General features: G+C 35.3%; 3 protein-coding genes across 3 annotated transcripts; all 3 read left to right on the forward strand.

Annotated features, from left to right (window-relative positions):
* Window positions 1–256: 256 nt before the first annotated feature.
* Window positions 257–12,763, forward strand: gapdhs (glyceraldehyde-3-phosphate dehydrogenase, spermatogenic). Its single transcript, XM_058746513.1, is given in 12 exon segments — window positions 257–353; window positions 6,647–6,706; window positions 7,866–7,962; window positions 8,431–8,537; window positions 9,122–9,212; window positions 9,305–9,423; window positions 9,555–9,636; window positions 10,917–11,068; window positions 11,150–11,280; window positions 11,283–11,311; window positions 11,412–11,509; window positions 12,357–12,763. Coding segments are annotated over 11 exon segments (1,005 nt in total). The 5' UTR covers window positions 257–353; window positions 6,647–6,677; the 3' UTR covers window positions 12,427–12,763.
* A 1,566-nt stretch (window positions 12,764–14,329) lies between these two features.
* Window positions 14,330–21,938, forward strand: tmem147 (transmembrane protein 147). Its single transcript, XM_058745697.1, has 8 exons — window positions 14,330–14,484; window positions 14,822–14,929; window positions 15,305–15,374; window positions 15,475–15,540; window positions 16,470–16,606; window positions 16,786–16,870; window positions 17,084–17,205; window positions 20,038–21,938. The coding sequence occupies exons 2-8, from the start codon at window positions 14,853–14,855 to the stop codon at window positions 20,156–20,158; spliced, it is 678 nt and encodes a 225-aa protein (XP_058601680.1). The 5' UTR covers window positions 14,330–14,484; window positions 14,822–14,852; the 3' UTR covers window positions 20,159–21,938.
* A 448-nt stretch (window positions 21,939–22,386) lies between these two features.
* Window positions 22,387–25,003, forward strand: sult2st3 (sulfotransferase family 2, cytosolic sulfotransferase 3). The gene is made up of 6 exons (XM_058747016.1): window positions 22,387–22,653; window positions 23,109–23,317; window positions 23,983–24,109; window positions 24,391–24,485; window positions 24,557–24,737; window positions 24,831–25,003. Exons 1-6 carry the CDS (start codon window positions 22,515–22,517, stop codon window positions 24,944–24,946), a joined length of 867 nt encoding a protein of 288 aa, XP_058602999.1. The 5' UTR covers window positions 22,387–22,514; the 3' UTR covers window positions 24,947–25,003.
* The last annotated feature ends 1,870 nt before the right edge of the window (window positions 25,004–26,873 follow it).

Consider the following 26,873-nt stretch of genomic DNA (forward strand, 5'->3'; position numbering starts at 1 on the left):
AGTGGCGAAAACCAAGGCAACACAATTCTGCATGGAGGATGTGCATTTTTTAGAGTTTAATTTTGCATTTTGGAAGCCCGGCACATCTATACAGCACCGAACTGCGCTTGTTTCATGCGTGTTATAAATCTCCCCTCCATGTCCTTGTATAGTATCGTCTTACCCAGTCTCCCATCAGCGTTTCCATAGCATTCGTGATAGATAGCTCGTATACGCTTCTTTAAAATTATCCTATGAACACGGTATGACGTCACGTTGCCAGGGTGACCGGCCCCGGTGGCACGTGTCCGGTATAAAATGGTGCAGCGTTACGCGGAAACTGAGCAGAAGCCGCAGCAGCATCACTGAAGGAGGTGAGTTCTTCCTCATAGACTTTACATCGTTTTTGTGTCGAATTCATAGACTGCAAAATGGTATACATATAGTAAACATTTTAAAGACGACGTTTAGCTTTGCTCGATTTTGTTAGCTGCGTGGGTTTGTAGGGAGTTGTTATATAATCCGTCAGTTTCTGCGTGATGCACGAATATATGGAGGCGTGGTTCATTCATTCGGGTTTATGCAAATATATAAACGTTTTAATACAGAATAGACGATATTAATTTAACACCTATGACATTTTAGTATTTTATTATATGAAAATGTTGAAGAATGAGCTGCGTGACGTGCCTTGCGGGCCGCTCGCGATGGGCTCATTGCGTCATATCGTTCCAGAATGTACCATCTGCTTAGATGCTGCGAAGGAGGGGAGGGAGTATGATTTAATAAATTATTTTTTTATAATAACTTCACCAAACTCGACTGTGTGTCGTTTGAGCGCATATTTGGAGTACCTATTGTAGTCAGATGGATATTATATTTATTCGACGTTTCGACATTGACAAATAACGAATGAAGAAGGAACACGCTCCCCCTTTTTGAAAAAAAAAAGCAGCCGTTTGCGCTCTAATGCATTTAAAAACAGATAAACAGAAATAATGTCAGACATCATTCCCATCATGAAGGTCGAACGAGCTGTCAAGGTCAAATGATATCGTTCCTTTTGCTTATTCTTTCTCATAACATTTAGGTTTTTAATGCATTATACGAGAATAGGGTTAGGGTTAGGATAGACTATGCCATAGCTTCTACCTGTATTTTAATATAAATCTGGACAGGACACATGTTACACGGTGAGCATCATGGGAGATTGTCTCCCTCGTGTACGTGACTGGACCCATGTGTGATGCTGCAGTGGAGAACATGACTCAGATCTGAAAACCTTGGGTATCATGAGCAATACTGAACTTCAGAGCTTACTTCTATTGTCATTTCCTGCAAATTCCCCGTTGAATAAAACGTATGAAACCAGCCTGAGGTGGTTTACCAGTTTTATCTGGGTTAAGGTGGTTTTCATGCAACCAAGTGACCCACCTGAATAGGTTTGCTCTGATTTGTGTTTTTCAGCAGGGTATGCATCATTAACAACATTTACGCTGTGATCTTTTGAAATAAATAATGGCATTAATAAATTCTGTAATGCTTAAGTATAATTCGAAAAATGTGGGATGAATTATAATATATGTGTATGCGAGGAAGTGACGTGCAGGCCGCATCTCCATCCCTCCTTCATCGACCTTCTGCAGTCTGACTCTGCAGTTGCCACTGGCAACCAGAAGGGCCTTCAGCTGGCCGTTTAAGTCTCACTTATATAATAGATGTTACCTTACACCAGACAAATTTGGCTTTCTTACTATGGAGTTAGTCGAAAAAAGAAGCCAGTATAAATTTATTCAGGTGTTGGATGGACCATTAAGCTGATTTATGCATTATCATGACATCACATACAGCATGTGATGTTCGTTGGTTTGACACTTGCATCTGCATCATCAAAAGCGTCTAAATGACAGGCAGATTAAACTATTGTACAATGAGCACTGATTTCACAGAATGAAATATTGAATTGTGCATTATCAAAATAATTTGCATGCATATTGCATGTTTAATGATACAGAAATTATCTACAGTACAGTCATACAGTCTGTGCATTGCAGAGAAGGTGTTTTATTCTCTGGGCTGTAATTAGCACCCTTGGAGGAATAATTTTTAGAGTTAAAATACCATTCCCTTCTCAAACATGTCCTTTAACGGGGCCAAGAATGGGAACAGTGGGTTGCAGTGTGGGGTAATTTAATTTTCTTACGTCATACCTATTGCACTGCGACTGAAGCCAAATGTGACCGTTGGCACACAAATAATGGTCCTAATGTTAGACATTTATGTGTTGCACTAGTTAAAGTGCTTATCCATTCTCTCAAAACTTGCTTTCTCCCGCTGCTATTGTCTGGCTGGAATGACACAGCACTTCCTCAGGATGCCTTATAGACACACCTCCAGAAATGCAACACTTCTCTACTCAATATTAATTATATTATTGATAAAAACAGGTCCATAACTGGTCTTTAGTTGCATGCTATTTTTTGCAAAGTGACACTGCTGAAGTTCCTGTTTCATTTTATGCCACACAGCATTAGATATTTTCCACTCAAATGACTGTTTGCGTGTCCCAGGAAAACTGTCCTGGTTATACCCGTCTGTGTGTCCTTGTTCTGTCACATTGGGTGTTTTTGGTGTGATGAAATGGTTGCTTGTTGGTTCAGAGGAAATGCTGTCTTCTCGTCTCCAGAAGAGGTGTGGCATTGTGGTTTGTCAAGACTTGCTTCCTACTGCATCAGGAGATTGAGCAATCCTGCCAAATAAGAGCAAAATGAATACAGAGAGACTGAAACATTATAAAAACATAAATAAGTAATACGATTAATTTATATAATAATATAAAAATAATAGGCACAATAAACAATTAATCAGCCAAATAACTGTAGGCCATATACTGTTGGCAGGAGCATTATGGGTAGTGTAGTTCTTCAGGAATTTAGCAATTAAACAATTATTTTTTAAATTAAATTGAAGTCACACAGATTTGTGGCTGCTCCATAGAAGGAAGTCTATTCGATTTACACATTTCTCTGTCTGTTCTGTTTTGATGTGTGATCACAGGTGTGTGCATATTATGCAATCAGATTATGGAGCTAGAATTAATTATGAAATTATGATTTGAAAATTAGCATTTAATGTGTAGTGTCATGTTACACATGATATGCACATGACAGTGTTGCTACGACTGGGAGACGCTAAAGAGAACAGTAGGGGAATTGAATTTAGGGTCAGTTCAGAGGTGTGTGTGTGTGTGTGTGTGTGTGTGTGTCATTTGATCCAGGTCTAATTGGAGACAGCAGGCTTTTGGCAGGAAACCGGTTCTCACTGACTGTTCCACTGTTCTTTTTGTTGACCAAATTTTCCAAGAACACAAAGAGGGATATTCATTAACCAAAATGCATAGTGGCAAAATTAGCAAAAACTTTGAAGAATAAGAAGAAACCAAAAGAATCAAAAATCCAAAGAAAAGAAGTCAGAGGAGAGGAAGAGAAACCAAAGATGCCGACGCGGCCACTGTTTTCCTGCACTGAATGACCTTGTCAACGTCATGTGATCATTCTCTGCAATTTCATCAGATCGTTTGGCTTTTAAGGCTTACAGCTAAATTTCATCCGTTGATTAATTCTTTGCTTCACTTCCATGCATCCATAAGCATCATTTCTAAATTAATCAGCAGCCACTTTGTCAGATAGTGTTTGCAAAACAAGAAATAATTTCTGCACCAGCAGCAAATTTCTGCACAAAATGCAGCTATTTTAGCTTCAAGCTGAATCTGCGATCTGTCATTTCACGTGCAGTGCATTCTGGTAGTCCTTAACAAGACTGGGGACTTGGATTAGGATTACTCAGGCAAGGCAGGTGCAGTACATGGTTCACACACACATGGGCCGATTAGGAGATTACAGTCTTCAGTTTCACATTGCCAGCTGCAAGGACGGTCTGTCTTTATGCATGCTGTGAAAGTCTGAGCTTCCTTCATTCATCATCACTGACACAATCAAGTGTTTCTTGATTATGTAACATTGCAAATGCAATTGCTAGTACTTTCCCATTTGCTTGGTATAGATGGAGTTGAGACCTTGAGCATCCAGTATGGCACACTGAACAAAAATTAAATAATTTTTAAAAGTTGAATTATATGAAATCTTGACAGGTACATTGGCATTAAAATAAGTAACCTTATTTTCTACATAAACCACGACCTCCATCTCTTTTCACATTGCCCTTGAGCAAAAACGACCTGATTTCATCCAGTCTGGCGATGTGGGCCATTGGTTGTGGTGCATTAGCTTGCATTTGAGTTCAGGGTCAGCGCTCATCTTGTACAGCCAACATTATACAAATAAGGAAATGTTAAAAAGCAGCTGATTGTTATTTCAAAGAGTGTTTTACACTAACTGAACTGATTTTGATCTATCTGAGTGAGATGGTTTCCTTTGTTACAGACAGGCATTTGAACTCATTTTAGGTTGATCGATCAAGGTGTCGCATTGATTGGTTGCTGTATTCTGAGCCTGAGGATGATTTTTCAGTATTTGTGGAAATTGCCATTTGCCATTGGGAAATGGATCGTTCAGCGCCTGGAAAATAAAATGCTAATGAAAAACTTCCCAAGCGCTCTTCCTTAAAAAATCTGCTGCCTTTGTGTCCAACTCTAGGGCATAACCTCATAATCTCCATTTGCCAATTTGGATTTAGCAATGAAACTTAGAAATGCGCAGAATGGCATTTGCATTTTCTGCCTAATAATAAGCCAAGTTTCCAAATTCTGCAATTTAGGACAGGATTTATTTCATATCACATTAACCATATCTTATACCTAGTGATATTTCAGTATAATTGAGATTCTGTTCTAGTTTTTGTTGATATTTGCATTTCAGATTTTCATTTTAATAGTTTGGGTTAGTTAGGGTTTTAATATTTTTGTTGTGATTTTGTCATTTTTGTAAGTTTTGAATTGTTTTTCATTTAATATATCTATATAGGTTTTAGTTATAGTAATTGTGTTTAAGTTGTTCTAGCACATCAATTTACACTAAATGAAAATGATAAATGTTGCATTGGAAACCAGCTGAAATAAAATATATTTAAGGTTTTTCTTTAATATTTTGTTATAGATAACGCTTATTTCATTTCAAATAACACATTTTTTAATTTAATTTTTTTAGTTTTAGTTAACTAGAATAACCCTGCCTAGACCATCTTTTCAAGCAGACCGTGAAGGTCATTTTTGGCCATTTCAGTGGTGCACAAAGACAGAAGTGGCAGATGAGGTCCAATCAATGGTGTCTATGGAAAACATGTTCATTTGTCTCGTTAATGACCGGTTGTGCACCACTTGCCTAGATGAAAGTATAAACATGTGGACTCAAAACAAACCATAGCTCACTAAAACCCAACAGATCATAAGACGTTCTCTGTCATCTAGCCACATCTATGGGCTTTTAGAGGGCTATATTTTGACTACAAATATTAACATTATAACTCTGTTAGCTAAAATGTGTTTATATCTTAAAATGTCAAACAAAGTATAATGCATTAGAGCCACTCCCTTGAATTATTTTGTACACAGTCTCGTAGTGTTTTAAATACTACGGTAAAGTCACAGGGACAGCTGTAAAAAGAGCGACAGCAGAAATCATCTTATTCTAAACATTTCTAAAGTCTAAACTGATTTATACTGCCAGTTTGTATTAAAAGGTAGAACTAAGTCAACTGAAATCCATTACACTTTTTTAAATTTGTTAACTTTTGCATTGTAATTTCAACGTTTGAGTCACATCCCCCTGTTTCATGTGCACATATATCCGTTTCCAGTTGCAGTTCAACATCCTCCTCTTCCCTTTGATACTTCTCAGGCGTTAGCCATATATGGCATAATGTAAAAATATTTGACTCTGGTCCAACTGTCAGGCTCATATTACATAAGACCCATCCTCACACACCGTGGCACTCTGATAATAGAGAAAACTGCAAACGATGTTGGGCATGTGACGACTTGTTGCATATTGAAGCCCACAGTGAAGATTGTTTGGCATTGCTCATATACTGCCAATATCTCAGCAACTTCCTGTGTGCACAAGGAAGTTTAAGGACAAATTGTTACGTGCATGACTTGCTGCCCCCGTTCTGCATGAAGAGAGAAGAATAAAAGACATTTCTTAACACAATAGATCTTCTGCTCTGCCAGGCTAATAAAGTATGCAGGTCCAGTGAGGCCGAGGTTTGGAAATTTCCCAGACAGCATGCTAATGAACCCAACAACAATAAAAACTGGAGAACAGTTCAAGCCTCCACCCACCATCCAAAACACAACACTGGCTCAGAGAAAGTTCATGAAGTTCAGTCCCACAAGCGTGTTTAGACCGACCACTGAGCTGCTAGTGAGGAATCACAGAAAATACATTTCAATCTATATCACACATAATATGCTATTATTTCACAAGATAAAATGAAACGTACTTCATGCCAGTTGATTATTTTCTCTTATTTTGTGGATGTTGATGAGCATAAATGCAAGTTCTGTGCAAAAACAGCTACACGTTATTTAACATTGAGTTCAAAACAACACAACAGTAAAACTAACGCTATTATAAAGTTATATTATAAGTTATAAAGTTGATGCAATTGTTCTAAAAGCCTGCTTTGTTTTTGTCTTCTCTTGTTTCAGGTTCAGGACAACAATCCATACTCTTGCAATAATGTCTGAGCTTTGTGTTGGAATCAATGGGTGAGTTTACATCTGCTCTGTAATGATGTTTAAGGTTTTAATATATGATTAAACAACATCCTAAAATATAAAATACTAAATGCAAAACTTGAATCTATTTTTGACAATGGATCAAAATTGGATCAAAGTTGTTCCAAAATGTAGTGAACCACCTAAAAATTATGCTATACCTAATAAACAGTGGTATAGATTGTGGACAAAGCAAGGTCAAGATCAATTCTACATTTTTACATTTTTCAAGATCAATTCTAAATTCTTAAACTTAGAATTTATTCAGTTCCTGAATGTATTCATAAAAGTTGATGAAAATCTAATAATATATTAAATCATAAAAATTAATAATGAATAAAATTAAGTAAACAATTTTAAAATTAAAAAAAATTGTAAAATTAATTAGTAAAAAAAAAACATTTCTTTACCTGCTTGTCATGTGACTATTAACCAATATCAGAGAACTTTAAACATCCAAAAGTGTTATTAAATATTACCTTAAAATCACAGGGGGAATTCAAGTATATATTTTAGGTAAACGGACAAAAAATCTCTGATAATGATAATCTAGTTAACTATAGACGGTTAAATCTAATTTAAAAATTGACTGACTTTGACTTTGTATTTTAAGTTGCGTACTATGAAGAACATTCAGAGTTGGTCTGATTTTCTTTTTCTTTTAGGTTTTTTTGAGGCAGTAAACAGCAAGGCAGCTCACTAGGTTTTGGGACAGAGCTAATAATTCCATAAATAGAGATTGTAAAATGCAGATAGATAGACAGAGAGAGAGAGAGAGCAAATGGTCTGATTCAGAATGATTATAAGAACAGGATTACCCAGGATGAGCTTAAGCCTCCATCCACACAAGCACGTACACACACTCCTGCTGCATAGTCTTTCAGGCAGTGTGTCTTACCAATCAGATATCAACTGAAAAAACATGAATTATTCACTTTACTTTTCATATGTTGTCATATTTAAATAAAACATGTAGATATTCCCTTGTTTCGCCCAATGAAATCACACAGCCCTTCAGTGGAATTTTCCATCATGTTCCCTGCAGGCAGACAGATACGAGAGAATGAGAGGCATCTTTCAAAATAACAGATACAAGACAGATTGTGTCATTATGAAACATCTTAAATAACTCTGCTGTGTGTTTGTGTAGGTTTGGCCGCATTGGCCGTCTGGTCCTCAGGGCCTGCCTGCAGAAGGGAATTAAAGTCACCGCCATCAACGACCCCTTCATCGACCTGCAGTACATGGTGAGATTCACTAAAGCAGAAATTATGATTCTTGGCATTGTGTAAAGCAGCAGCCATGTTAGACTAACATATCTATAGGCCTGCACTGCATAGTGTTTTTTAGTATGAGATTTTAGACACTTTCAAACATGCAGCTTTCCCTTTTAGCATTCGTGCTTAAAGTAAAAATAAAAATAGCACTATAATAATTTCTTAATGCATGTTCCTGGTCCTATTGTGGACCATTCATTGGTACACAGCATTATTTTAAAAATTCTAAAAAATATATCATAAATATATATAAAAATCCAAATAAATGCTGAAATTATTTTCCTTTCTAATGATGTCACAAATCTCTTATTTTTCTAATTATTTTTTAAATATACATTTCAAGCTTAAAAATAAAATTGATTTTTTTTTTTTCTGTGAGTCCTATCTCTATAAAATTAATCCTAATCTAGTAATCTCAAACTTGAAATCATTTAACAGGTCTACATGTTCAAGTATGACTCCACTCATGGCCGCTACAAGGGAGATGTGCACCAAGAGGATGGAAAGCTGATCGTTGATGGTCAAGCCATCTCTGTGTTCCAGAGGTACGTTTTATTGGTCTTATAAATCATAGTCGCCCATTAGGAACATCTCTCTGTTAGGATATAACTCCAACCTTGACACATAGAGTGCAAGCATGTTTAAATTCATAGTAAACACTGTCATATTAAAAAAGATTTGTACATCAGAGTGCACAGTATATACTGCATACTGGGCACTATTTTTGAAAAAATATTGTAAACAATATCACGTACATGACAGAAACGTTGCATGTTTAATTCAAAGTAGCGTCCAGTTATCATCTCATAAAATTATGGTTATTTTGTATTTTTAATCCTATTTTAGAAAAATTGTTTGGCCAATTAAACAATGAACCACTGAAGAGATGTTAAACATTTGCAGTTGATATTGTTTCTGGTTCATTCATCACACTGGAAGTAGAAGGTCAAGGTTCTTTATTGGTTTTTCAATGGTTCATTGGTTCAATGCGCATTACATTGTGGGAATTAATATTAATATTATTTTATGTGTACAGAAAAAAAATACTGCAGAAATAGTATATAAGGAGTTTCAAACATAGCCTGTAGGGTTGTGCTAATTCTTTTCTAATTCTCTCTTTCGCACCTAGTATGAAGCCTGCTGAGATCCCATGGGGTGATGCCGGTGCCCTGTATGTAGTCGAGTCTACTGGAGTCTTCCTCAGCATTGAGAAGGCCTCAGTAAGTCTGCACCTGAGCAGGATCTGGAGTGTAAATGTATAACATCAAATATTTTTATAATACTGATATTTTGTGAAATTCGTACCCCATAGGCTCACATCCAGGGCGGTGCCAAGCGTGTGGTTGTGTCCGCCCCATCACCTGACGCTCCCATGTTTGTGATGGGAGTCAACCAGGACAAGTATGACCCTTCCAGTATGACCATTGTCAGGTGAGCAAACCAAGTCTAATCCATGTCAGCATGCAAATGAAATATTTAATGTATGCATGTGAAAGTAACTGACTTGTGCAAAATTAGGAGATAACCATATTAATGTGTGTTTTTTGTTGAAAACATCACAGCAATGCATCCTGCACCACTAACTGCTTGGCTCCCTTGGCTAAAGTTATTCATGATAACTTTGGTATTGAGGAGGCCCTCATGGTAAGTCGATGTCTGGCGTGACACGAGTCTTACTTATATATGCTCAATTGGGTCAAAAAATCATTTTGACACTTTTAAACTAAGACAAACATTTAACATCCGCTTCTTAGAAATAAAGGCTGAAAGGAAACCAAAAAGCATGACATCATTGAAACAACAGTTCTAATGGGCAACATGATGTGTGAAAAGTCACATTTGGACATTAACCCTGCCTATTTACTTACATTTACATTTACATTTACATTTAGTCATTTTAGTTAGCAGACGCTTTTATCCAAAGCAATTTACAAATGAGGACAATGGAAGCAATCAAAATCAACAAAAGAGCAAAGATATGCAAGTGCTATATGCAGTACACATAGCAAGGTTTTTTTTTATTATATAATGAATAAAAAAAGAATACAAATAGAGTAGAAAAAGAATAGAGCAAGCTAGTGTTAGAGGCCTTGTTTGCTTTTGTTAATTGTATAATAAATAAAAAGTAAACAGATAGAATACAAAAAGATTAGAAAAAATAGAATTAGAATATAGGGTGCTAAAGTTAGAGGGTCAAATAAAGATGGAAGAGATGTGTTTTTAGCCGATTCTTGAAGATGGCTAAGGACTCAGCTGCTGGGATTGAGTTGGGCAGGTCATTCCACCAGGAGGGAACATTTCATTTAAAAGTCTGTGAAAGTGATTTTGTGCCTCTTTGGGATGCACAATAAAAAGCGATTTTCACTTGCAGAACACAAGCTTCTAGAGGGCACATAAGTCTGAAGTAATGAATTTAGGTAAAGGGGTGCAGAGCCAGTGGTGGTTTTGTAAGCAAACTAATTATTTTATTTACTTAAATGTAATTAAAATGTAGCACTCGTTTTCAAAAATTTGCAGTCAATTTTTTTAAAGAAATAATACATTTATTCAGTAAGGACGCTGAAGAAAAGTATCAAAAAGTGATCAAAAGTGACAGTATATTTATAATGTTAGTAAAGATTTCTACTTAAAATAAATGCAGTTATTTTTAACTATAGAATCATCACAGAATCCTTAAAAAAATGTATCATAGTTTCCACAAAAATATTAAGCAGGACAACTGTTTTCAATATTGATAATAATAACAAATTTTTCTTTGGCACCAATCAGAACATGATTGAATGATTTCTGAGTGATCATGTGACACTGAAGACTTCAATGTTATTTCACAATATTACTGTTTTTACCGTAGGGTTTGACCAAATGAATGCGGTCTTGTTGAGCATAATAGACTGAAAATTATTTTCCGTACCTCTTCCGTACAGACCACAGTCCATGCCTACACCGCCACACAGAAGACAGTGGACGGCCCCTCTGCCAAGGCCTGGCGCGATGGACGCGGCGCCCACCAGAACATCATCCCTGCTTCCACTGGTGCTGCCAAGGCTGTGGGCAAAGTCATTCCTGAGCTTAACGGGTCAGTGCAAGACGGATCGAAAGGCAACTGATCAATTTTGATGTCTATTTGAGAAGTTTACCATCTCTGTTTAATTTGCAGCAAGCTGACCGGTATGGCGTTCCGTGTGCCAGTCGCCGATGTGTCCGTTGTTGACCTCACCTGCCGCCTCTCAAGGCCCGCCAGCTACGCTAACATCAAGGAGTCTGTCAAGAAGGCCGCTCATGGACCAATGAAGGAATTTTAGGATACACAGAGGATTCCGTAAGTGCTAGCAGTGAAATTCTTTTAGAATTCCACAACATGCATATTTTCATATAATGGACAGAAATTGGACTCATATTTAATTTGTGTTTTGGTTTAGGTTGTTTCTTCTGACTTTATTGGTGACACTCACTCCTCAATCTTTGATGCTGGTGCAGGCATCTCCCTCAACGACAACTTTGTCAAACTCATCTCCTGGTAAGCTGAAAAACAACATGACCACCCAAAAATGACAATTCTGTCATCATTTACTCAGCCTCATGTCATTCCAAACCTGTATACATTTCTGTATTCCATGGAACACAAAAGAAGATATTTTGAAGAATGTTGGTAACAAAATGTTTTGGGTCCCATTGATTTCCATAGTATGGACAGAAAATGCTATGCAAGTCAATGGGACCTGAAATTGTTTGGTCACCAACATTCTTTAAAATATCTTATTTTGTGTTCAGCATACAGAACAAAACTCACACAGGTTTGAAACAACACGAGGGTGAGTAAATCATGACAGAATTTAGATTTTTGGATGGACTGGATCAAATTATCACAAAACATTTCTAATGGAGATGTAAAATAAAGCCTCACTGCAAATATTGCAATTATTTCAACTTCTAAAGACAGCATTTTCACAATGTTTTTCTAGCCTCACAGATTACAAGTATGACATTGTTAAGACGGATGCTTTAATAGTGTCTTTACTTTAAACTCTAGGAGCAATACATTTCAGTTTAATTCTGTATCTCAGTTCAAATTGTCCTTTTCTGTTTATTGATTCAAAACAGACTCCTTCATATCATATTAATTTGATTTCTTTTAAATGAAAATATATATATATATTTTATTTATTTATTTATTTTTTTGGCTGTAATGACTGTTAGGTCAAAATAAATATTTTCAGAAAAAATACAGTGCATAAATACTGGTATATTTATTGTCAAATGTCAGAAAAATATCAAGATTTTTATGCTATATCACCCTATGCAAATAAAAACAAACGTCAGCAGAAAATAGTGCTCTAATCTTCTTTTCTTATTCTTTCTCGCAGGTATGACAATGAATTTGGCTACAGCCATCGTGTTGCTGACCTGTTAGTGTACATGCACTCCAAAGAGTAACTCGCCAAGTTTTGCCACAGCAGAAAGGCCCTACCATTCCTTCTTTTCAACGCACTCATTTCATAGCTGAAGCCATAGTGACACGCCTTAGCATTCCTGTTCCCACCTACGAGACGCGTTCGTCTCTGTAGACGTCTGTGTGTGTGTGTGCGTGTTAGTTTCTTTTGACAGTATTTGTGTCAGTGTCACTCCACAAGCATTGCTGTAGTTGTTGCCATTCTGGGTGTAATCATTTTGTGTTGGTGTAAAGAGAATAACTGTTATAAAGTTACATGAGGTAAAAGGCTACTGTAATGCAGTTTAAAAAGAAACTAATTAAAGTGTTTGGAAAAACAAATGTGTTCCAGTTATTCTGTCTCTTATAAGGTGTACTAACATGCATCATGGTAATAGTTTAACTCAATAAAGCCTACTGTATTATATTTGATAAATGAATTTCTAAGGACTCTAAATTATGTACATGATTAAACCTTTGCAGGAAAAACCTGTTGTACACAATCTACTCATCTTCTGTCGAATAACTTCTATATTGTTAGTAACATTTTAAAGGTGCACATTTACCGGACTAAAGCAACTTAGGGTTACTAGATCATCCATTTTTTTTATAATAATAGTAGGAATAGATCATCAGATATCAGAGTCAAATATGATAAAACAAGGTTTTGAAGGAATGATTATGTGTTCAACTCTTAATCATTGTGTTTCATTGCATTTTATGTTTTGCCCCCACAGATTATACAGATCCGTCCATGTAAATATAATAATAAAAAATACTATTGGGAAGTGTAGAGTGACAACTGGTATTTATATGCATCATACTGTATAAAATATTACTGATTTACATTGCAAGCTCTCAGAATTTCATCTTAATTTTTGTCCATATGATTAACAACTGCACAAAATTGCACGTTTTTGCTCAGTCCTCTAAATTAGATTAAGGTGATTTTTTTCTCAAGATGAGCTCATATTCTTACTTTATCATATTAAATCAGCCATAAAGGCCTGGGGCCTGCATAAAAAAATGATGACCATTCTTAAAGAAAAAAAATAGACGACTAACTTTTAAGACTAGTCTAAACCTGCATAAAAGGTTTAGACTAGTCTTAAAAGCTAGTCATCTATTTTTTTTCTTTAAGAATGGTCATATTTTTTTTATTTAGTTATGTAAAAACACAGATTAGTCTAAATTGAATCCAAAAAGTAAGACTGATTACCCCTTGGCTAACTGCTAGTTGGTCAGATTAGTTTTTAAGACACTTAAACATGGAGGCTAAGTTAATGCAACTGGCCCCTGATGTATCAAATATACAAAACGTAATATAAAAATAATACAAAAAACATATGCAAGCTTTAAAAAAAATACATATATATAGATATAGATTTTGTTTTTGACTTAAATAGTTTTCTATTTTTATAAGTAAAATGCTGTTTTAACTGTTTTCTGTGAAACTCAAATTGACCTTTATGACGCGACAGAGAAATGGCACGTTTTCCTTATACGCAACAGATGCACAAACTATACGACTTATGGTATATCCTGAAATTTATATAAACATAAAATGATATAGGCAGGCACTAAATGCGTTGACTTGTATTCAATTTTTAATGCACAAACGACAACAAAAAGCAGATTCTTCGTTTTTAGCACTGACTGATGTCAAGCTATAGAGTAAATAAATAAATAACAAAATAAACGTTTCAGTCATTTCAGCAATGTTTATACATTCATAAGTATTCCTATCCGTTCTCTCCTTGTGAACGAGTCTGGTTCACTCCGCTGAACGAACTTCATGACTACCGAATATTCAAGCATCCTACTCATCTGAGATACTGCTTTTTGCACAATATGTACGCATTTTAGTGCGTATCTTGCATGAAACCTAGCAGTTTTAACAGCTGTGTTGTGTACAGTGTATCAAGCTAACGTTAGTTTTTAATGTTCATAATGAGAAGCGGAACTACAGTACGCTAAAGAGCGCTTCCGCTCGGACCTTTAACACTGATGCACCGGAGGATTATGTGACCTGCTCCTGTCATTTAAAATTTGCGATTTTGTTGGTAAGAAAACAGTCGATCTTTTAAATAATTGATGGTAGATATATTAAATTAGTTCCAGAAACAAATATATTTTATATAGTTATATAACAATTACATATCGAGTATTTTCTCACGATTTAAGCATCTGTCTGATACCGATGTAGTAAATGTGGTGTTTTAACATGTTGACGTTTTAATGAACCAAATAATTATCAAAATGTATGCCGATATAATATAGCTCTTAGTTTAAATTGGTGTAGTAGATACAAAATAATACATCCCAGGAATATCCAACTTCTGACATATGCTGGTTTAACCATGATTAAGAATATATCTGGTGTTTTTTCTGTATTTACAGGATCTGAGGAGAGAAAAAAAACACACTGAACATGACGCTTTTTCATTTCGGAAACTGTTTTTCCTTGGCCTATTTCCCATATTTTATTACGTACAAATGTAGTGGATTGTAAGTATTTAGACAATATTGTTTCATACTTAGAAGCATTATACCTAGCTAAGTTTGATGGTATTGTATAGATATTATTGACACAATATTGGTGCTGCAGTGTGTATTATTTAAGATGTTTGCTTTACATTCAGTAGTATGTCAGTTTACAGTATAATCTTCTTAAGTCATATGCCATATTACAAACTAATGTGTTAAATATGAGGCATGGTCAGGAAATAATACGTTTTACTGTATAATCCTCCAACAGTTTTCATCTGTTGATAATGTATTCTACAAAGATCAAAATTTGCTTTCTAGCTGTGATCACTGTTCTAATCTTCTGTAATCTAATCGTCACCCTTTTATTTATTTATTTATGGTTTGTTTGTCCAGATCTGAATATAATGCATTTTGGAGATGTGTCCAAGCAGGTGCTACCTACCTCTTTGTGCAGCTGTGCAAGGTGAGTGAACCCTTTAGTCCTCACAAAGATGTTTCTAATGTTTGTGGGTCGAAGAGAGAATATTATGAGGTTTTCTGTAAATGTGTGATATCACTTTCAGATGCTGTTTCTTGCCACATTTTTCCCCACCTGGGAGGGAGGAGCTGGCGTGTATGATTTTGTTGGGGTGAGCTGTGAATGAGCCAGTATTTTAATTCATTTTTGAGTTTTTCATTATGCATTTATATAGATAACTTTGATTGATATATATGGCAAATTAAAGGAATAGTAGAAATTGCTGAAAATATACTCAGCCTCAGGCCATCAAAGATGTATAGAAATTAGTTTCTTCATCAGAACAGATTTGGAGAAATCACTTGCTCAACAATGGATCCTATGAAGTGAATGGGTGCCGTCAGAATAAGAGTTCAAACAGCTGATAAAAACATCACAATAATCCACAAGTAATCCACACCACTCCAGTCCATTAATAAACGTGCATGCATGTTTGAAGAAACAAATCCATCATTAAGATTTTTTCACTTAAAACCAAAATATGACTCCATAATAACACTTCCCCCTGTGAAAAGTTCAATGCCCTGTTGTTCTCTCACGTCAAAATCCACCAACATATTTGTTTAGAGCTGTTTTGGACTGTTTTTGCTTGTAAATGGTGCTTGATCTGTGCGGATTTCTCTCCTGATTAAGACGAGACAACTTTTTCACTGGAGAAATTGATATTATAGATAGAAGGTTTTAGGTGGAAGAAACAGCTTGAAGTTAAATACATCTTGATGGATTTGTTTCTTACAAATTTTGTTTCTTCTCCTTTCGCTTCACAAATTATTAATTGATGAACTGGAGTGGTTTGGATTATTGTGATGTTTTTATCAGCTGTTTGGACTCTCATTCTGATGGCACCCATTCACTGCAAAGAATCCACTGGTGAACAAGTGATGTAATGCTAAAAGCAGTGTCAGCAAATGCATGTTTTTGGGTGAACTATTAATTTAAGGCTTTGTGCTCACAACTTGTTCACACATTATTATTTCATTCATTCTGACATCTGTGCAAATAACCATGATAATGTCATTCATTCTGTCCTGTTAACCCTAGGAGTTCATGAAGGCTACAGTGGACATGGCCGATCTTCTAGGTCTTCATCTGGTTATGTCCAGGAATGCTGGGAAGGGTGAATATAAGATCATGGTTGCAGCAATGGGCTGGGCTACAGCTGAGCTCATCATGTCAAGGTATTTTGATCATCCTGAGAGATACACTGTCAATCACAATCATGACAGATTTTCACTGGCAGTAACCAGTAGAAATTTACGTATATGGTTTGGTTATGCACGTTTGTCCAAGATTTTGGATTCAAGTTTGAGAAATGATCAGTACTGTAAAAAAAAAATTATCTGTTCATTTTAAACAGATGTATTCCGTTATGGGTAGGAGCTCGTGGCATTGAGTTTGACTGGAAATACATTCAAATGAGCTTTGATTCCAACATCAGTCTGGTAAGATACGTGCTTTCTTTGCATGCATCAAAAAATCTGTATCATAAATATATGTATTTTCTGTACTAGAACTGAGCTTTTCTACTCGTTGTATAATATTATTATATTAAATGTGATGTATATAGGGACACAAATTTGTAAGTCTGATTTACTCACTTCTGTTACTTTATTCTGTACCTAAACTTAAAATTATTATTTTTTCAATCATATTAGGTACATTATATTGCTATGGCAGCAGTAGTATGGATGTTCACTCGATACGACCTTCCCAAAAGCTTCCGGCTCCCTGTTACAATCCTGCTAGGATTGTGTGTTTATAAGGGCTTTCTTATGGAGTGAGTATCACAGTCATACTTGTTTGTCTTTATTCTGCCTTAAGAGAAACTTATTTAAAACTACGTTTGGCACAATTTTTCATCTAAGATATTACAACAGAGCTGGTTTAGGTCAGCGTTTTATCAGTACTTTTAGTTTGTCTACATTATTTTTTAGTCAAAATTAAGATGTATTCAAATTTGTAGCACATTTCTAGTAAACAGGGTTCATGATTTATGAAAAAAATTCAATTCGAGTAAGGATTCACAATGTATTTTGACCAAATTGATATTGATTTGCTTTTTTAAAAAGGTGGCATCAGTCTGTTTAGACAAATATTGGATGAGGATAATATTGGTGCTTAATTTTTCCTATTCACTCAGTTTGCTGTTTAACTACAGAAGATTTAAAAAGTACTTGACTGTTATTCATTCTTGTACATTTATTCAATTTTAATGCTTATTATCCCTGTATGAATTAATATTTCAAACAGTTTTGATTCACAATATCAGCTGTTATATCCATTTTCGGCTGTGGCATAAAAATAATTCTTTCTTATTTTCAGTATTGGACAGCATTTCTGTATCAGTTCAATTGTGTATCTACCTACAGGTGCTGGTCATATAATTAGAATATCATCAAAAAGTTGATTTATTTCACTAATTCCATTCAAAAAGTGAAATTTGTATATTATATTCATTCATTACACACAGACTGATATATTTCAAATGTTTATTTCTTTTAATTTTGATGATTAGAGCTTACAGCTCATGAAAGTCAAAAATCAGTATCTCAAAATATTAGAATATTTACATTTGAGTTTGAATAAATGACCATCCCTACAGTATAAATTCTGGGTATCTCTTGTTCTTTGAAACCACAATAATGGGGAAGACTGCTGACTTGGCAATGATCCAGAAGATGAACATTGACACCCTCCACAAAGAGGGTAAGTCACAGAAGGTCATTACTGAAAGGTGTGGCTGTTTACAGAGTGCTGTATCAAAGCATATTAAATGCAAAGTTGACTGGAAGGAAGAATTTGGGTAGGAAAAGGTGCACAAGCAACAGGGATGACCGCAAGCTTGAGAATACAGTCAAGCAAAGCCGATTCAAACACTTGTGAAAGCTTCACAAGGAGAGAACTGAAGCTGGAGTCAGTGCATCAAGAGTCACCACACTCAGACGTCTTTAGGAAAAGGGCTACCAAGCCACTTCTGAACCAGAGACAACGTCAGAAGCATCTTAACTGGGCTGTGGAGAAAAAAAACTGGACTGTTGCTCAGTGGTCCAAAGTCCTCTTTTCAGATGAAAGTAAATTTTACATTTCATTTGGAAATCAAGGTCCCAGAGTCTGAAGGAAGAGTGGAGAGGCACAGAATCCATGTTGTTTGAAGTCCAGTGTGAAGTTTCCACAGTCAGTGATGATTTGGGCTGCCATGTCATCTGCTGGTGTTGGTCCACTGTGTTTTCTGATGTCCACAGTCAACACAGCCATCTACCAGGAAATTTTAGAGCACTTCATGCTTCCTTCTGTTAACAAGCTTTATGGAGATGCTGATTTCATTTTCCAGCAGGACTTGGCACCTGCCCACACTGCCAAAGGTACCAAAAGCTGGTTCAATGACCATAGTGTTACTGTGCTTGATTGGCCAGCAAACTCGCCTGACCTGAACCTGTAAGGTTATTGTCAAGAGGAAGATGAGAGACACCAGACCCAACAATGCAGATGAGCTGAAGGCCACTATCAGAGCAACCTGGGCTCTCATAACACCTGAGCAGTGCCACAGACTGATCGACTCCATGCCACGCCGCATTGCTGCAGTAATTCAGGCAAAAGCAGCCCCAACTAAGTATTGAGTGCTGTACATGCTCATACTTTTCATTTTCATACTTTTCAGTTGGCCAAGATTTCTAAAAATCCTTTCTTTGTATTGGTCTTAAGTAATATTCTAATATTTTGAGATACTGATTTTTGACTTTCATGAGCTGTAAGCTCTAATCATCAAAATTAAAAGAAATAAACATTTGAAATATATCAGTCTGTGTGTAATGAATGAATATAATATACAAGTTTCACTTTTTGAATGGAATTAGTGAAATAAATCAACTTTTTGATGATATTCTAATTATATGACCAGCACCTGTACATTCATCTACAAACATCATTTGATTTAACTTGTAAATAGAAGTCAATTAGATGTTCAGTTTGTGTAATAATTATAGGCTTTTTATTAATTTATTTTATTTTATCACAATTCATTGAAAAATGCTTATTTAATACAGCACAGTTTAATACAGTAAAGCTGATGCACTTGGTCTTCTCTCCTCTAGATGGCAGTGTTGCCTTAAGTTAAATTTTATTGCCATTGCAAATGTAGTTTCTGGCTGTTTGGAATTAAATACTAGCTTATTACTTACTAAATATCACACAGCTTGCACTGTATGCTGCTTACTGTTTTTTTTTTTTTTTTTTTTAAATAGCATGTGGATGCATTACACAGCTTAAAATATTTAATACAGTAGTATGCCGAGTTGTCAAATAACATTTTCATCTTGCATGTAAGCATCATACATTTATTTCACTTTTTTAATTCAGTTTTGCAGGAAACTTCAGAAACTTTTCAGTTTTTCATTTCATTTAAATTGCATTGTGGGTTACAGCATTAGTATTGTGTATTAGGCCCTCCGGGTGTTTCACGCATATGAAACTACAGAAATAATAAGTGTAATATGTTGATATGCTTTTCCGTATGAAATCACTGTGTGTCCTTTTAAAGAAATCTTATGCTCTTTGTTTTGAGTTTTACTGCACATAACTGTTTATTTCCATGTTTGTGTATCTCCTCCAGGCTGTTTGTTCATGTTTTCCTCCTGGGCAGCTGGACAGCTCTCCTAGTGAAGGCTGTGCTCACTGGTGCCATCTCCCTATGTTCCCTCTTCCTATTCGTCACACTCGTTCACAGCAATTAAACGCTTATACTGTACAGTGCCTCCACTCAAGAGGCATTTCAAGTATTTGAAGAGCAAATCCACATTCCTACTTTGGATACTGTTGACTTTTGTATCTGCTATAAGGAGACTGTGAAAGTATAACTGTTATTAGTGAACATGGGTTTATACTTTATTCAAAAAAATAAATAAACTTTTGACTTCAATATGAAGGAATACTTGGACAGTTTTGGGAGGGAAACCAGTTATGCTGAAACTTACTCCAAGAAAAACCTTCTTAACGACAAACTAATTTATTAATAAAGGCCACATGGGACAAAAATCATTTGCAGTTTTTGTATGGTAGATTTTGTTTATCATAAAATATTGCCAAGTATGAGTATTTTTTTTTTTTTTTTTTTTTAACGTTTCTTTGCTTCCTTGACAAGAAACTAACTACAAAAATGTAACTGGTAAAGATGTATGATTTGTGAACTTTAGTTAGCTATATTAGTAAATATGAACAAACAATAAAAATAGTTCCACAGCATTTATTAATCTCAGTTAATTTCAACATTTACTAATAAGTTTTAAAAAGAAAAGTTGTATCTGTTAACATTAGTTCATGCACTGTGCACTGACATGAATTGTTTTTATTTTTATTTTATTAACTAACATAAAGGTTAATAAATGCTGGTCCAGACAGCTGAGAAAACATCACAATAAGCTTTTGAAGCAAAAAGCTGTGTGTTTCTAGTAAACAAACTCAAATTAACTTAACCATTGCTTCTGGCTAAAATAAGAATTCTCTATCCATAATATTGCTTTCTCCAGTGTCGGGAATCGGGAGTAAAATATACACAGATCAAGCATTGTTAACATTCTGACGGCACCCATTCACTGAATAGGATCCATTGGTGAGCAAGTGCTTAATTTCTCCAAATCTGTTCCGATGAAGAAACAAACTCATCTACATCTTGAATGGCCTGAGGGGGAGAACTTTTTTTGCTACTTTAATGTTTGGGTGAACTTCCTCTAACTAATGTAACTTTATTAAGAATTCCTTTAACAAATGAGCCCTTATTGTACAGTGTTACCTGTTAATCTCTTAACAGCACAACTATTGTCCTGCTATTTCAGTTCAGCCTAGCTTCACATTCCTGGCACATTAAAACTCATAAATCTGCTGGGAATGTAAAGGACATGAATGGTTACGTATGGGTTTTGATAAATTGTAAATAAATGTCTCAAAAAAAAAAAAAATAATGATATTAATAAACTTAAAAATAAATAAATAATAAAGTTTTTTTTTGCATGCATGCATGCAGGTTGAATAAGCTTTAAAAAGACTGTAATAGGCACATGCAATTATCAACAAGTTATAAGTTGATAAAATCTACACGTACATTCTCTTCATTCTGCCCTCATGTAAAGGTTGCTGTGATAACTTGAACTTGTTTTCCCCTTCTTATCAACTACATGTCTAGCTGTTTTACCTGCAGTAAACGACTGTGTAGTTACAAACAAGCTTTGCAGATTCAAAATAAAAAGAGCTTTGTTTTCCCTCTTCAAAGAAATTTGTGAAAAGAATTGAATAAAGAGCCAAGCCCAGTGGAGTTTCACTCTCACTCTCTCACATGTATTATATTACCTGCAGAGACTGTCTTTATCAGACCACTGACTCACAATGCTATACTGATAAACAATCAAGCAAACTCTATTGTCACGTGTGTTCATCTCTCAGGGATTTTATTTATTTATTTATTTTTCAGCTTTTTTCCAAACTTTTAAAATCTTTTTCTTTGGAACTTTATATCAAATTCGAGTTTTTGTTTTTTCCCCTTTATACTTTTTTTTTTCATCTTTTGTTTGTTCTTTGAAGATGTGTTACATTCTGTATTTTTTATATTTCCAACTTTTTAGAGTCTTTCATTCTCTCTTTGACACTTTTTTTTTTTTTTTTAATCTCAAAATCTTTTTTTTTTTTTTTTTTTTGGACATTGCAATACATTGTTGCAAATTTGTAAATACTATGCTTCTTTTGTTCTTTCCTTTCAGGGAAAAAAAAATCATTATAGGAGACTATCCTTTCACTTTTCAGTGGGTTTTATTATTATTATTTATTTTTTTTTTGCACATAAAATGTCCCTTTGTAAGTGCACTTGGACCCAAGTAACCTTTCCTCCAAACTCTCCTGTGAATGTCGGCGGCAGATATACGGCTCCCTATTGGGTTAATGAATGCTCTCACCGTCAAACGTCACTCTTGCTCTCTTTCACTCATTCATTCACTCTCTCTCTTTCTCTTTCTCTCCTCCTCTCCTCTTCAAGCACAAGTGAATTCATACAGAACACGGTGAACAAAACTTCCTTGTTTTTCAAAGTCCGGTCAACAGAGAATGGCGGACAGCGATTTGTATCTGGTTTACCATGGTCTCCTGCTACCAAAGATATCTCACACAGACGAAAGTCTCAACTACCTCCAGAATTTCCAAGTCAAAGATGATGATGTCTTTGTTGTTACCTATCCAAAATCCGGTAAGATCATACTGTTTTCGATGCATACTGTTTATTTCTCCTCGTGCGTTCAACAACAAAGACTTCTTGCATTACATTTTCCTCATATTGCTATAATCTTTGCAAAAGATGCGACATTTTATATGCTTATGCACATATATAAATTGTACAGTTTGCAAAACAAATTGTGCAGCGGTTAAACGATGCGAAGCTATTATTTGACTTCTCTGTCATGAATGCAGTCCAAGTGTCTGCATTTTGATTTTCCTCAGACTGCAAATCACTCTGTTCTGTTTTATAGAATATCCAGCAACTAATTACTTTATGCAGTGACATTTTAATATTGAACTTCACTGGCTAATGCGTTCTGCATAATGATGTGTTCATTATTCTACCTGTTGCAAATTAAAATTCTGTTATTTTATGCATGAAGGTGATCAGTCCATCCTTCATTGGTCTCTGCCTGTGTTTTTCAGGTACCACATGGATGCAGGAAATTCTTCCTCCGCTCCTGAATGGAGGAGACCTGACGTCCGTGGAAACCATCCCTAACTGGGACAGAGTTCCATGGCTGGAGGAAACTCGAGCTTCAGCGGTTTTAGATAAGCTCCCTTCACCGCGAGCCATCGTCTCCCACATGCCTTATAATTTGATGCCTTCCTCCTTTTTCAAGTCAAAGGCCAAGGTACAGAAAGCAGCAGAACAATCATATTTATATATATATATATATATATATATATATAGTCTGTATAGTTAATGTTTCACTTTTGACATAACACTGGGAAAGAAAGATTTTCTGCATTCACTAGTCTGTATTGACATCTGCTGCCAAAGAAAAAGTTAGGCCAGTTAAACTGATGTATATCATTTACAGTATATTTCCAGCTGCCATATTTTCACAGTACTTTTTTGCAGTACTAGTTCTACAGTTTCTTACAAAAATAAATGACAGCTGCATGTTTGTAGATTAACTTTAATAATGTGATGCTGCAACTTCACTTCCCAGCATGCACTGCAACACACATTAATTATGTGGTCATTTGTTTGTTTTACTAAATGCTGGTTTATTTTATTTTTTTCCTTCACTTTGTTTTATAAGAATGTCGGTTGTCACCATTCATCATATATATATATAGTGCTGGGCAACGAGTCATTGCATTCAATGTAAAAGTTTTTGTGTACATAATATATATATATGTGTGTGTGTTTATGTATATATGAAATATACTTGCATTTTCTTCTGTTCAACTGTTCTCTCATATCAAGATGCCAAGATGCTTGTCCAGACTAGTCTTTTTTTCAGTAATGCAAAACAAAGTGTCATTGTTATATTGTGTTTTTCATCTTCAGGTAATCTACGTCACTCGGAATCCTAAAGATGTTTTAGTCTCATCTTTCCACTTTCATCAAATGGCTTGTTTCCTTGAAGACCCTGGAACATTTGAAGAATTCATTGACAAATTCCTGTCAGGAAAACGTGAGACATTCAAATATGTGTTTAAAATCAATTCTGCTTGGATGACCCATGTTTTAAGTATTCAGTGTTCATGTGACTAGTAAAAATACTAAATGTAACTGCTTATTGAATGTTGGTGTATTTTTTTATATTGACGTCGCTGCCATATTAAAGTCCACTTTGCATCATGCCCAAAAACATAATTTCTGTATTTAACAATAAACATGCATCAAACATGATACGTGTAGAAGGACAGTGTAAATATAAATACTCAAATGATCAAGTTGTAATTGCTTACACAGATTTGTTCGGAAAGTGGGCCGACCATGTGAAAAGCTGGCGAAACCCTGAGCTCGGCGACAGAGTTCTGTACATCACCTACGAAGAAATGCTTCAGGTAAAGTGAAGAGATGCTGCTCATTCAAAAATCAAAGATAATGGGTGTAATGAAGATTTTTGCAATTGTAGGACCTCCGTGAAGTCCTGGGCCGGATTTTAAAATTTCTTGGCCGGGAGCTCAGCGCAGAGGGTCTGGATCACGTGGTTAGTCATGGCACTTTCAAAAATATGAAAACAAACAAAATGTCAAACTACTCTCTGGTGCCAGAAAACGTTATGGACAACAAGAAGTCACCCTTCCTCAGAAAAGGTACCCAGGTTTTAAAGCATCAGCTGAGAGCAGGTTTTTTTTAACATTATGATGATATTTGTTCTTGAATGAAACCTCTCTGATTATTTAAAGGTATCGCTGGAGACTGGAAGAATCACTTCAGCCCTGAACTTGATGCCAAGTTTACAGCTGTAATTCAAGAGCAAATGAAAGGAAGCAAAATCAAATTCCCGTGGGATGAGGAATGAGTGAATCTCTTGTAATGACATCTCGGTGCACATCAAAATAAACAGTCATAGATGGAACATTTGATGGTTTAATTCACTGTGTGTTTATTCAAGTTTATTGCAGAGTTATTGCAGCAATGTTGGAATTGCTCAAGATGATAAGACGTTAAAGTCAAAGACAGTTAGACCACATTTGGGTTTTTGCAACTTGACAGTGAGAGCGCAACATCTAACATCTGTTTCGTGTTACTGAGAGATTTTGCAAACTCTTGACACATGAATGTGACACAATATAATGAGATTTATGTATAGTCATATTTATGGACTGCTTTTCATAGTGAAATGTCATTTATCTAATAAGGGTAACCCAGCATCTTGTGGTTTTGCATTAAGCATAAGAAATAATATCAGTATACCTACATACAAAAACCATGTATATGTTTATATGAAGCTTAATGCATATAAAACAAAAGCAGCACAATTCTCCTTTTGACTTGACTGTCTGAGGATTCTTATCATTCTTTAAAGAAATTGTTCACCCAAAAAATGAACATTTGCATTTACTTAAAGGGATAGTTCACCCAAAAATGAAAATTCTGTCATCATTTACTCACCCTCAAGTAGTTCCAAACCTGTACAGATGTCTTTGTTCTGCTGAACACAAAGGAAGATATTCTGAAGAATGTGGGAATCCGAGCAGTTCTGGGGCACCATTGACTTCCATAGTATTTTTTTTTTTTCCTACTATGGAAGTCAATGGTGCCCCAAAACAGCCTGCTTCCAAACTTTCTTCAAAATATCTTCCTTTGTGTTTGGCAGAACAAAGAAATTCATACAGGTTTGGAACTACTGTAATGATGACAGAATTTTCATTTTTGGGTGAACTATCCCTTTAAGGCCAAAGATGTACGTAGATGAGTTTGTTTCTTCATCAGATTTAGAACAGATTTGGTGAAATTCAGCCCAAAAAAGTGTGATAAATTAGCTATAAAATAAACTATAGCTATAAAAATAAACTGGACATGTTTCACAGACATTTAACAAACAGAAATGGAATAATGAGTCCCAAAACCAAGGAGTGGTCAATATGAAAAGTCTCTTGTGTGCATCAGCTGCTTTGAGCACTACAGTTCATCTTGTTCTCATTGAATGCACATGATTTGCCCGTTCTTGCTGTGAGATATTTCTCCACTCTTCCAGCAAGGTGTCAGCCAGTTCTCAAGCACATATTGGGGTCACATGGTTATATGTGGTTTGCCACTGCAAGGACGGTCAGCTGTCCTTCCAGTCTCCTGTAGCGCTGTAGGCCTCTTTCGTTACGGACATTGCTGTTTATTGCTACATCTCATCTGCAGTCCTGCAATAGGACTATGGCATGTTCCCACAGGAAATCAGGAACACTTCAGAGTCAGTAGAAAGGCTTCATTACTGTCTTAAGTTATTGTAACTATGACCTTTATTGCCTACCATCTGTAAACATTTAGTCTCTTAAGCACTGTTGGGTGCATGTGTGATAATAGTTTGTGATTCACTGAACAAGCATGAAAAACCCTTTCCAAGATCTGTAAAGCATATCTGGAATTTACAAAATTATCTTTAAAATGCAGCATCTTAAAAAACAATTATGCAAATATATTAAATATATAATATAATATATCATTATATAAAATGTAGCAGGCATCAAATTTGAAATGAGCTCATTTAGTGGATAAAAGTGTAAAATTTCTCTGCTTAAACATTTATTATGTTATCTGTGTTCTGTTGTGAATAAAATATTGGCTCATGTGATTTGAAAGTCTTTTAGTTTTTATTTTATTCAAATTTAAAAACGTCCCAACATTTCCGAATTGGGTTGTATGTGTGTGTATACAGTATGTATATATATATATATATATATATATATATATATATATATAAATATATATATATATATATATATATATACATA

The sequence above is a fragment of the Onychostoma macrolepis genome, chromosome 16 (genome assembly GCF_012432095.1).
Source record: "Onychostoma macrolepis isolate SWU-2019 chromosome 16, ASM1243209v1, whole genome shotgun sequence".
NCBI lineage: Eukaryota > Metazoa > Chordata > Actinopteri > Cypriniformes > Cyprinidae > Onychostoma > Onychostoma macrolepis.